This window comes from Sinocyclocheilus grahami, unplaced genomic scaffold (genome assembly GCF_001515645.1).
Source record: "Sinocyclocheilus grahami isolate Dianchi unplaced genomic scaffold, SAMN03320097.WGS_v1.1 scaffold633.1, whole genome shotgun sequence".
Lineage (NCBI taxonomy): Eukaryota > Metazoa > Chordata > Actinopteri > Cypriniformes > Cyprinidae > Sinocyclocheilus > Sinocyclocheilus grahami.
In genome coordinates, this window is record NW_015505812.1 from 97139 (window position 1) to 110919 (window position 13781).

Below are 13781 nucleotides of genomic sequence, written 5' to 3' on the forward strand. Positions count from 1 at the left end.
GCAATTTCCGGAAACTTTCCAGAAATTCCCAGAAGATTTAAAAAAAAAATCCTGGAAAGTTTCCAAAATTTCTGGAATGTTTCCAAAATTTAGTGAAAACTTTCCAGCCTTTTTCATACCTAATTGCAAATAATATTTGAGCATCCGTCTTATTGGAATTAGGGTTGCAAAGGGGTGAGCAATTTCCGGAAACTTTCCAGAAATTCCCAGAAGATTTAAAAAAAAAAATCCTGGAATGTTTCCAAAATTTAGTGAAAACTTTCCAGCCTTTTTCATACCTAATTGCAAATAATATTTGAGCAATTATAGTTTTTCCACTATGAAGAGCCTGTATGTTAAAGGTTCTTCACGGAACCATCAATGCCAATACAGAACCTTTATTTTTTATAGAGTAAAATACATCACACAGTCAGTGCATGGGCTCTCAAGGTGTGATTTTGTTTGGTTTTTGCACACCGTACTCTCTAATGTCAGCTCACACATTCAAAACAACAATTACAGTATTATCGTAGAAGATTCATATCGCACACCTCTAGTCCTATCATGTTTATTCTGTGATTTTTACTGTGGTCTATAGAGTGTGTGCCAGCCGGAAGTTTAACACTAAAGCTTCACACAGATGAACATCGACACATTTACACATCAGTGATATCTGCTGAAGAGTTTACGATAAGAGTGTGAAAGCATGTGCTAGGGCTGGGCGATTTGGCAAACAATTTAAATCTCGGTTTTTATTTATTTTTTTATTTTTTTAGAACATTTGACCGATTCTCAATTTTATACGATTTTTAACTAATCAACTTGAAAATTTAACTACAACATGATTGAAGTAGCTTTTTCTTTATTAACCGTCTAGTTAAAGAAAATTCTATTCCAAGTGCAGCACACATGAAGATGTCAACATGACATCTTTGCAGAAAAGATGCATGAACTACAACTACATCTTGTACAAACTTGTACAAAATAACTGAAGGTATAACACCAGTAGACTATTATTAACTACAAATGTTCTGTAAAAACAACAGCAGCTTTCAGTCTGTCACCAAGATGCAAACATGAAATATCAGATATACATTAGTAGATAGTTTTTTTTTATTTGATTGCGCTGCTTTTTGATTGTAAACATGGACGTGTTTGACAGTTGCGCTCGCATCTCTTGCATAAAACAGCATTCTAAAAATGCGGTGCTCAAGTTAAAAGAAGTTCACTCCCATCTTCTTGCATTTTGTTCCTATTCCACTGCCCACGTCGCATCTTTGTCAACACAAAAGCGCATTCTGAGTGAATGGTGCCTAACGATATATTTATGGTTCTTCACAGAGCGCATCACACGTGGATCGTTCTTTTCTCTTTACTATAATCACACAGGCATATTGTCAAAGTGTCTAATTCTAATGTTTGAGAATATTACTATTCAAAATCGCGATTCCTCCATTTCTAAAAAATAAAATTGTGGCAAAACATTAAATTAGAATTAATCGCCCAGCCCTAGCATGTCCTGTATATTAATGATGCTGAATGAAACTGTTCGGTTATGAGTAGACAGTATTTTTCTGAGTGTGTTTTTGTTGGTGCTTTGACAGGTTTAGGCACGTCGTGGACCGCTAACTTACAGGCTTTTCATATTCATCATATTCTGCTCAGCAGTGATATAAATTAATTTTTCTATTAAAGGCAGGTAGGTGATTTGGTTCAAAAACATGTTTTGTTCTGCTGATTGAAAGTCTCTTCACATCCCAATAGCAATCACTAAGTGAAGTGCTCTAAATGTATTTAGCCTATATGTATTTATATCGTCTGTGGAAGGCGTAGGAGTATAAAATGTTCGTCCAATCAGATTTCTTGGTCTTTATGAATGGTGATTGAATCATTCACTCAGATGATTTGTTCAAAAACTCTGATTCACTCAGTAATGAACTGCTTTTGCTCTGGCTTTGTTTCAAACTAAATTTCTTTGGCATTAAAACGGCATTCTACTCCACTCTTAAAAATAGCTCCTAAAAGGTTTTTTTACTTAGAAGAATATTTATTGGTTCCTCAAAGAACCTTTCAGTCATCAGTTCTTAAAGGAAACTTTTTTTCCGTCTTATTGGAATTAGGGTTGCAAAGGGGTGAGCAATTTCCGGAAACTTTCCAGAAATTCCCAGAAGATTTAAAAAAAAAATCCTGGAAAGTTTCCAAAATTTCTGGAATGTTTCCAAAATTTAGTGAAAACTTTCCAGCCTTTTGCATACCTAATTGCAAATAATATTTGAGCAATTATAGTTTTTCCACTATGAAGAGCCTGTATGTTAAAGGTTCTTCACGGAACCATCAATGCCAATACAGAACCTTTATTTTTTATAGAGTAAAATACATCACACAGTCAGTGCATGGGCTCTCAAGGTGTGATTTTGTTTGGTTTTTGCACACCGTACTCTCTAATGTCAGCTCACACATTCAAAACAACAATTACAGTATTATCGTAGAAGATTCATATCGCACACCTCTAGTCCTATCATGTTTATTCTGTGATTTTTACTGTGGTCTATAGAGTGTGTGCCAGCCGGAAGTTTAACACTAAAGCTTCACACAGATGAACATCGACACATTTACACATCAGTGATATCTGCTGAAGAGTTTACGATAAGAGTGTGAAAGCATGTGCTAGGGCTGGGCGATTTGGCAAACAATTTAAATCTCGGTTTTTATTTATTTTTTTATTTTTTTAGAACATTTGACCGATTCTCAATTTTATACGATTTTTAACTAATCAACTTGAAAATTTAACTACAACATGATTGAAGTAGCTTTTTCTTTATTAACCGTCTAGTTAAAGAAAATTCTATTCCAAGTGCAGCACACATGAAGATGTCAACATGACATCTTTGCAGAAAAGATGCATGAACTACAACTACATCTTGTACAAACTTGTACAAAATAACTGAAGGTATAACACCAGTAGACTATTATTAACTACAAATGTTCTGTAAAAACAACAGCAGCTTTCAGTCTGTCACCAAGATGCAAACATGAAATATCAGATATACATTAGTAGATAGTTTTTTTTTATTTGATTGCGCTGCTTTTTGATTGTAAACATGGACGTGTTTGACAGTTGCGCTCGCATCTCTTGCATAAAACAGCATTCTAAAAATGCGGTGCTCAAGTTAAAAGAAGTTCACTCCCATCTTCTTGCATTTTGTTCCTATTCCACTGCCCACGTCGCATCTTTGTCAACACAAAAGCGCATTCTGAGTGAATGGTGCCTAACGATATATTTATGGTTCTTCACAGAGCGCATCACACGTGGATCGTTCTTTTCTCTTTACTATAATCACACAGGCATATTGTCAAAGTGTCTAATTCTAACGTTTGAGAATATTACTATTCAAAATCGCGATTCCTCCATTTCTAAAAAATAAAATTGTGGCAAAACATTAAATTAGAATTAATCGCCCAGCCCTAGAATGTCCTGTATATTAATGATGCTGAATGAAACTGTTCGGTTATGAGTGCATGTCCTGAGCGTCTCCTGTGTGTGACAGGTTCAGACGTCTGCGAGGGGAAGTTGTGTGTGTGTGTGTGTGTGTGTGTGTCTCGTGGGCTAGAAGTGGAAAACGAGGCCCTCGCACACGCGTGATTCACCTGCTCTCTCCTCTGGAGGATGAGCGTGTTTGAGATCAGTCTCGGCGATAAGCACAGGAAATGGTGAGGCTTGTTTGTGTGTGTGTGTGTGTGTGTGTGTGTGTGTCGATGGCGTCCGGTGGTGACAGGATGTGACAGTTCTGTGTGTGTGTGTGTGTGTTGCAGCTTTGCCCACTTCACCAGTGGAAAATTGCACAGCAGCACGATGGCGTCCGGTGGTGACAGGATGTGACAGTTCTGTGTGTGTGTGTGTGTTGCAGCTTTGCCCACTTCACCAGTGGAAAATTGCACAGCAGCAGAGATGAGCGTGGCGTCTTCATCTGCTCGGTAATGTGTGAAGCCCATGTTCTTCTCCTGCGGCCTGATAAATGACTTTGGTAAATCCCCACATACAGCAGAAAGACATGGGTTATATTGGGCCTCTGCTGCTGCATTTATATAGAACAATCTCAACACCCACCATACGAACAGCTCTATGTGTTCATGAGGGCAGGATGGTGTGGGTTAGTGTTTGTGGGGTATATATATATATATATATTAGGGCTGGTAAGTGATTAACATTTTTTTATCTAATTACATGATGTGGCGATTAATTAATCTAATTAAAATTTGGCTGAGATATTACTCCCAAAAGATACTTTAAAGTCATTTTTGTGTAAAGGATCAAACAGACATTACAAAAAGTAGCTTCAGCAAGAAATATTTCGTTTGATTCAACATAATTTATTACATATACTCTTTTAGTAAATGATGACAATTTAAATTTTTGGGCGGGTGAACTATACCTTCAATAATTTTTATTAATGTTATTGCTATGGAAATATGAAATTATTTCTTTAATGAAATGATACTCTAAATAATAAACTAAAACTGCCAGTAGGTGGTAGTAAATGTCATCGAGTCATTCATTCATCTGATTCGTTCAGATGGCTGATTCATTCAGGAGTGAAGTAAATGGTTCTCTTTATGAATGGTTCATTGAATCATTAGGCTTGTTCGACTTGAAGCGGATCATCAGCATCAGAGCGATCGGTGTGTGACATCAAAGTACCGCGAGAGTGATTGGAGAGCAGACGACTCTGCGATGCTTTTGATGTCACACACCGATCGCTCTGTGTAGCGCCGCTTCAAATCCAGTGCGCCTAATAATTCACCCAATTAATTCAAAACGTGGATTAAGAAATGTGTTGCTCGGAGACGAACAGTTCTGCTTTGTCTTTATATTTTCGGAATCATTAGCTTGTTCGACTTGAAGCGGATCATCAGCATCAGCGCGATCGGTGTGTGACATCAAAGTACCGCGAGAGTGATTAGAGAGCAGACGACTCTGCGATGCTTTTGATGTCACACACCGATCGCTCTGTGTAGCGCCGCTTCAAATCCAGTGCGCCTAATAATTCACCCAATTAATTCAAAACGTGGATTAAGAAATGTGTTGCTCGGAGACGAACAGTTCTGCTTTGTCTTTATATTTTCGTTGGCAAAATTGTGCAAAACTGACAACATTGTGTCTAAAATAACACAATATTAACTTTTTATTCATTGAACTGTTGTATAAGATCAGTATCACATTTGCACTCGTGTGATATTGTACTTATTGCTCGTGTGATATTGCTTAACTATATTATGTAAATATGAGACAAAAACTCAAACGGGCATTTTGCCCCATATCTTGAATTTTAGGGACATTCTAATTACGTTCTCTAGGCTTCATCACGCAGTGAGTTGTTGCTCTGCATCATATTTTTCTTGCGAAGTGCACTAATAAATTTTATACGTTATTTTTCACCGTAATGAATTAATCTAATTAACGCGTTAAATGTACAGCCCTAATATATGTATGTGTGGAAACCGTGATACATTTTATTTTTCAGGATTCACAGATGAGTAGAAAGTTCAAAAGATCAGCATTTATTTGAAAACAAAATCTTTTGTAACATTATAAATGTATTTTATAATGTTACAAACTTGTATTTAAATGTATTTTATTTTAAGCCCAGTATATTTAATTGCGTTGCATTTAAATGCGTCCTTTTAACACAGATTCTTCTGACTGTTTTCATTTAGACACGGCGTATTAGAGCAGAAGTAAATTAATCATCAATTCACCTGTTGTTTTCACCATGCAGATTTCTTTTGATAAATATTACAATTTATTTCGATATTAGAGCACATATGAGGAAACGTCACCAAACAAGAACATTTTTCATTGTGGTCTAGTGTGTCGTGTGTGTGTGTGTGTGTGTGGATCTGATCTTCTGACGAAATCTTTTGTAACATTATAAATGTATTTTATAATGTTACAAACTTGTATTTAAATGTATTTTATTTTAAGCCCAGTATATTTAATTGCGTTGCATTTAAATGCGTCCTTTTAACACAGATTCTTCTGACTGTTTTCATTTAGACACGGCGTATTAGAGCAGAAGTAAATTAATCATCAATTCACCTGTTGTTTTCACCATGCAGATTTCTTTTGATAAATATTACAATTTATTTCGATATTAGAGCACATATGAGGAAACGTCACCAAACAAGAACATTTTTCATTGTGGTCTAGTGTGTCGTGTGTGTGTGTGTGTGTGTGGATCTGATCTTCTGCTCTCCAAACATGAAGCCAACGGCATGTTGGAAATGCTATTTGTGCTAAAAGAAATGCTGGTGAACTTTATACTGTAGAAACCTAGTGGCATTGTATTACAAACACTAAACTGTTAATTGTTTTATGCTGCGATTTATCACAGTTTCACACTTTAAACCCCGTGGATCTGGTTTTATGAGCTGCTTTGTGTTTTGCGTGTTTGTCGGGATCGGAATCATAATCTGTGTCTTCCTCCAGGTTCAGAATGAAGGGTGGAGGTTTGGCAGGGAGCTGCAGCCCCTGTTAGATTCACCGCCTCACCTTCATCACCCTCATCATCATCATGGCCAGTCACCTGGAGCTGCTGACGGAGCTGCAGCAGCTGGATAAGGTGCCCAGTCTGGAACGGCTCCGGGCTGCGCAGAAGCGTCGCACGCAGCAGCTCAAGCGATGGGCCGTCTACGAGAAGGAAATGCAGAACAAGAAGCGCAAGACCGACAAACGCCGCGGTCACGGGAACCTGCGGGAGAACTACAGGAGGGTTTCGTTTGCGGCGAGCATCGCTCTGCTGGAGGCCTCGGCGAGGAACGATCCGGATGAAGGTGAGGCCGGGACACACATGCATGGGAAGTAGGGATGTAACGATGTGATCAATATCGCGATATTATCGTGGTCACACGACGGTATGAAACAATAGGTCTTCCGGGCAAAAACTAGTTTTTAACATATATTTGTTTCATTATGCTTTGGCACAGTATCTGTCAAATGAACTAAAACCGAAAGTGCAATATGGCTTAATCCCTTCATCAAGTTTGGTTTCAAAGCGAAGCGCACACTTCGTTCAGACGTTAAAATCAAAGGGTGACGGGCTGCTCCTCGATTATGGAACCAATGCGTATTAAATGTTGCTTTTAAGTCTAGATTGAAATCGTACCTTTTTAGTAGAGCTTTTAGAATTGATTCGAGTGATCAGGTTTTACATTTTAGTGTTTGTGTGACTGTAGGTAATGATGCTGGAATGCACTTGTTGTTTTAATTGTGCTATGAAAATAAAGTTTGTATTGTATTGAATGCATGTGTTGGGAAATGCGCTGCGACTGCAGTTGAGGCTGGATTTGCTCGGCTTTAATCGCCAGGATTATGCTCTGCTAGATGGAGCTGTTTTTGCCCGCACTAACCCGTATTGATTAAGAGTTTTGGATTCATTATGACAGATGGAAGCGCTTCATGCACGGGTTTATCCGGAGCTGCTCGCATTAGTTTGCTGGATAAAGCAAAGCTGCTAATATGACTGAGCTGTTTCTGCTTGTGCTGGTCGTGTAAGAGAAGCAGACGTGTTTTCATTCCCTGAAACTATGCTTATTTCACGTTACTGCGTTTCACACATCAGTCGTGGCATCAAGTAATAATTAATCCTCCTTACTACAAATTGATTACTTTGCTAACCCAAGTTTATGATGATTCTAGATTCTTTAGAAGCTCAATACAGAAGGGAATGTTGTTTGCTGGTTTCACAGCTGCAAAGAAGACAATAATACAGAAGTGGTTTACACCGCACATGTGTGACTCTGGAGCACAAAAGCAGTCATAAGTAGCACAGGTAATACTTTGTACATATTTCTTTTATGCCAAAAATCATTAGGATATTAAGTAAAGATCATGTTCCATGAAGATATTTAGTAAATGTCCTACCGTAAATATATCAAAACTTAATGTTTGATTAGTAATATGCATTGCTAAGAACTTCATTTGGACAACTTTAAAGATGATTTTCTCAATATTTAGATTTTTTTGCACCCTCAGATTCCAGATTTTCAAATATTGTCCTATCCGAACAAACCATACATCAGTGGAAAGCTCAACTTTCAGATGATGCATAAATCTCAATGACTGGTTTTGTGCTCCATAGCCTCCTTAAAACAGTGACTTGTGAATGTACAACAGCACGAATTAATAAGGCCAAACCTAGTGCTATTGATGCTTGGCAATATTTTTCCTCTAGCATACTCGATCACATAAAGGGAGAATATTTTCTCTCTCCTCTTTGACTGGACTCTTTGAATTGTTGATTGTATGTCTGTTGTTGTTTTTGTTTGGTTTGAATGGATGCTATGATGTTATATGTAAAAGACAATAAAAAGTTGATCACAAAAAAGTCATTCACTAATGAGGAGATCAAATCTCGTCATCTCATATTTACTAATCACATTAAAGCGGGTCGTGACCTCGGAGATACCGTGGTAAATGAGCAGCTGCTGATGGACACCTAGAGATGATTCAACAGATGCAGGAGAGAACAGACCGATCACAATTAATTATGCAAATAAATGCAGTATGCATTATTGATGTTGTGATGTCATCACAGCTGTCAATCATTCTCTCAATGAGAAACTTGACTCTTACAGGATCAGTGTGCATCAAGTGTTATTTTAATATAATTAAGATTCTATTATACTTTTTATTAATATTTTGAATCGTTTTTCATTTTATATTTTCCAGTTTAGTTGTTATTTTAGTATTTTTGTTTTTGTCATTTTAATTTTTTGTCTTCATAGTTTATAAATGAGAAATGGTGTCAACTTGGCATTTGGCAATTAAATGAAATAAAAAAATTAATAAGTTAAGTAAAAAAAAAAAAAAAGATTTCAGGTAATGTTTATTTAATTTCAAATAACTAAAATGTTAATAGTTGTTGTTTTAGTTGTAGTAAACTGTAATAACCCTTTATAATAACTGTAATAATGTGAGGAAAATCATGAGACGTCTCCAAACAAAGGTGTAATAAGTCAGTGATGTTATTATTGATCTGTTAATCCTCATAATTAAACCTGAGTTATTGATTGTGAGCTTTTCGTTGCTGCTGCTGTTGAGTCGCTCTAGTGAGTGTGTGTGTGTGTGAGAGTGAGTGTGTGTGAGTATGTGTGTGTGTGTTTGATTGTGTGTGTGTGTGTGTGGGATTTCGTGTGTGTGTGAAATCCGGGTTCGGTTCAGTTTGGTTCGTCTGCATGCGTGGATAAAGAAGAGCGAGGTGTGTGTGTGTGTGTGTGTGTGTGTTGTCTTATGAAACACTCCTCCCTGAGATCAGACGCAGCTTTATTTTTATAGACAGCCGTGAGAAGAAGAAACAAACACACTCACCCTGGAGCAGAAGCAGTGCTTCTCCAACATATAATTTACTGTGTGTGTGTGTGAGAGTGTGTACGTATGTGTGTGTGTGTGAGAGAGAGAGAGTGAGTGTGTGTGGATGAGAGACCGTCTGAATGAGGCTGTTCTTTAGGATGTTGTTCTGTGTTGGTGTAAATCAGCTGTATGTGTAGCTTTGACTGATCCATGGCTCTGTCCATCACAGATAGTGTCACTCCGAATACACCAGCTGACGCCAATAAAGTTAACAGATTTTACGAACAGAGCTACCAATCTCTGTGTAAAAATAACATTAGGATGCTGCCATCTTTCTGAAGTCATTTCTAACCCCCTGTAATTTGGCTCTGAATCTGTAAGTTTCTGAAACAGCTTCTCGATTGCGCTGCTGCTCCTGATTGCTTTTCTTCAGCTGCAGACACATGAGATCCAGTGGGAATCATTGGCTAAGGACGCTGTTTATATCTCTATTGATGTGAATATTTATTTGGATTAGGTTGCATTTTGGGTGGCATGTTTGAAATCAATGTTTGCACCAGATTTAGTTCACATTACACTCAATCGATCATCATGTTAGCTTTGCTCATCTGTCATTTGACTGCAGCTTATTTTAGTCTGTTTATATATATTTATCAGTCTGGCGAGTAAACAAAAAAATGAACTAGCCAATGCCGATTCAATTGCCAAGGTGTCTTTTTAACCTGACATTTAATATTTTGGCTTTCATCACTATACATGTTTATCTTTCTTCAGAAAGTTCCTGTCTGTTTTCTTTTATATCTGTCATTGAGTGGCCGGTTGAGCAGTACAGTAAGTTTCTGAAACAGCTTCTCGATTGCGCTGCTGCTCCTGATTGCTTTTCTTCAGCTGCAGACACATGAGATCCAGTGGGAATCATTGGCTAAGGACGCTGTTTATATCTCTATTGATGTGAATATTTATTTGGATTAGGTTGCATTTTGGGTGGCATGTTTGAAATCAATGTTTGCACCAGATTTAGTTCACATTACACTCAATCGATCATCATGTTAGCTTTGCTCATCTGTCATTTGACTGCAGCTTATTTTAGTCTGTTTATATATATTTATCAGTCTGGCGAGTAAACAAAAAAATGAACTAGCCAATGCCGATTCAATTGCCAAGGTGTCTTTTTAACCATAAAAAGTAACTAAGTAATGCAAATAGTTACTTTTTTAAGAAGTGATGCAATATTGTAACGCATTACTTTTAAAAGTAACTTCCCCCAACAGTGTGTGTGTGTGTGTGTGTGTGCTCATTAAGTGCTCATCAGGTCACTGCTCATTCACTGTATCTCACTGTCTTGGTATCAGAACTCCACATTAACATTCTTTGGCAGTCTAGAACACTCTGTGAAGCGCTGCTGCTTCTGCTGTCACCCGTCAGTGCTGCGCATGCAGAGAGGATATGCGAAGATACTCAGTTCATGAATAATTAACTGCATTTAGACATTCTCTTGATGATGTGAATGATGATAACCTGTGTAAAACTCATCGCCATGATGATGGGCTGTTCTAGGTGGTTGCTATGGGGTTGCTAGGGTGTGTGTGTGTGTTCAGGGGTGGACTTAGTGATTTGGGGGCCATAAGCAAATTTCAGGTATGGGGCCCCAACACAATAACTATGTGCTCTTTTACGCCTAACCCTTATTTTGCTCACTCTCTCTTTCATAGTTTATAGTTTATTTATCTCTTTACAACTTAAGTAATTAGTCAACCTGATGCTTTTCTAAAGCCATATATTAGGTTACCTTATTTTTTTTTCGGATCACAAAAGAAGAAGAAAAAAAAAAAAAAAAAAAAAAAAAACACTTGCATTTGCCGATTTAATGAATTGTTAACCTTCTTCAATCTTTTTTACAAAAAGGATTCAAATGTCATAAAATTATCCCATGCAACTCGTTCCAAATTCCAAGTGTTCTTAAGGCATACGGTAGGGTTTGCTGAGAAATGAACCGAAAACGAAAATCTCCAGTCATCGCATTCGTGCATTTGTGTGAGTGCGCAGCATAGGAAAAGCACACAAGCGAGTCATTTTGAAACATCAAGATAAATTAAGTCATGACACAAAACACTTTCTTCTCCAAGGTTAATATATCTGTTCTGAGACAGTCAGACAGTATTATACAGCCTAGAAAGTGCGCAAAGAGTGCTCCCTCTATGATCACTAAAAGCTGTCATTCACTTCAGTTCATCGCGATCTCACGACGTTCTGTTAATCAGTGAAGCTGTCTGTTTTGAGTGGTGAGTGAACATTTGATGCCAAATAGCCTATGTTTTGCCAATATCAGATGGGGCCCCCGGATTCCCCGGGCCCTAACCTCACTTACTGGTTAATTCTGTGAATTGTGTGTGTGTGTGCTTGTACATTGCAGATGTAATGAGATCTAACAAGATTTTTACTGTAGTCTTGATGTTTATATTGCTGTCTATTAATTGCAGCAGATCTGTGTGTGTGTGTGTGTGTGTGTGTGTGTGCATCAGATGAGCTTGTAGTTTAGTAAGCGAAAACCACTCGCTGCCTATTCAGCAACACTATATACACCCATACATCCTCATGCCAGCCTGCTGTGTGTGTGTGCGTTTGAGTGTGTGTGCGTTTGAGTGTGTGCACGTTTGAGTGTGTGCGTGAGTGAGTGTGCGTGAGTGAGTGTGCGTGTGTGAGTGTGCGTGTGTGCTGTGTGCATTTGAGTGTGTGTGCGTTTGAGTGTGTGTGCACGTTTGAGTGTGTGCGTGAGTGAGTGTGCGTGAGTGAGTGTGCGTGAGTGAGTGTGCGTGTGTGAGTGTGCGTGTGTGTGTGTGTGTGTGCGTTTAAGTGTGTGTGCGTGAGTGTGTGAGTGCATGTGTGTGTGCGTGTGTGTGTGTGTGTGTGTACCTGTTTTTCTATCCTGGTGGGGACTTAAACCTGAATACACACAGACTCATGGGGACTCGTGTCACGGTGGGGACCTAAATTGAGGTCCCCACGGGTAAACAAGCTAATAAATCACACGGAATGAAGTTTTTTGAAAATCTAAAAATGCACAAAGTTTCCTGTAAGGGGTAGGTTTAGGTGCAGGGCAATAGAAAATACAGTATGTACAGTATAAAAACCAATACGACTATGGAGAGTCCCCACAAGGATAGCAAACCAGACGTGTGAGAGTGTGTGTGTGTGTGACAGAGAGAGAGATGATGGATGTGGATTAAATGTTTGTCATTCTTCAGTAATGGCTTGTTTGGACTCCACCAGAGATCACATGATAACGTCTCATTATGATGAAGATGCGATTAAAACCGCTTGTAAACATCACATAGCATTTCATTTACCTCAGGCAAGTCATCAGTGTCCACAGCTCGTCAGTTCACCAGAGAAATGAAGACTAGAGAAGAGCATTCTGTGAAATCTTAGACTATACACTCATTATATTTCACTTTATTTCATCTTAGTAAGCCATATTTAAATACATCTTTTATGAACACACTTCATCAGTACAGGACAGATCCATCTGAAGATCCCAGCACACTTTACAGCTTCATCAAGGATAAATGAACCTCCAGAAACACACAGACTCTCTGTGATGCAAGGAAAAGGAGGATACTTTTTCCTCTAATGTTTATTTACTGATATAGACAGCTTGCAGAGGCGCTTCATGCTGTAAAGTAGATGTTTGAGAGAAAACTTGAGTGTGCAGTAAACAGAAGCGGCTCTTAGAATCACTCCAGAAACGTATTTAGATGAATGAATGCTGTTTACAGTGATGTTTGGTAAAGTCAATTCCTTACAGATCACATTCTAATGCAGTATTTATCCCCCCCCCCTCCCCCCAGTATAAATATCGAAACGTTCATAAATCAAGATGCATTTACTGGAGAGGCACAATGACAGAAGAGGTGTTCTAGTGAAGTTTATGCTTAAAGGGGTCATATGAGGCGATTTCAAGTTTTCCTTTCTCTTTGGAGTGTTACAAGCTGATTGTGCATAGATAAGATCCCTGAAGTTGCAAAGACTAAAGTCTCAAACCCAAAGAGATATTCTTTATCAAAGTTAAGACTCTGACACGCCCCCCTAAAACGCCTCGTTCTAACACGCCCCCACATATCTACATCACTATGTGGAAATATTAGCATAATGCGCCCAAATGTGCACGCAGAGAAAGAAGGCGTGGTTTCAGTAACCGCAGTTAGTGTTGAAGCAGCATGTCAGGGAGACGCTGTGTGTTTCTAGGCGAAAGCAAAAGCACTTTATTTGGCCTTCCGGAAGTAGATGCGTTTAGGAATCTTTAAGATTACTTACAACAGAACAGCAATGCATTTTATGGACGACCGTTTCGTGAACCTAGGAGAGGAGGTCATTCTGACTTTGCTATGACAATCTGGCGCTTCTGAATCAGCTACTGTTTTGTTATTAGTTTAAGTATTTGCTATTGACTGTT

The 13781-nt window shown here is 38.3% G+C and overlaps 1 protein-coding gene across 1 annotated transcript in view; it reads left to right on the top strand.

The window, feature by feature from the left end:
• Window positions 1-13781, top strand: part of LOC107558141 (protein phosphatase 1 regulatory inhibitor subunit 16B-like) — a 53332-nt gene that overhangs the window by 15287 nt on the left and 24264 nt on the right. The window contains exon 2 of the mRNA XM_016241765.1: window positions 6467-6810. Within this exon, the coding sequence (XP_016097251.1) occupies window positions 6552-6810 (259 nt within the window). The 5' untranslated portion in view covers window positions 6467-6551. The remainder of the gene's footprint in view (window positions 1-6466; window positions 6811-13781) is intronic.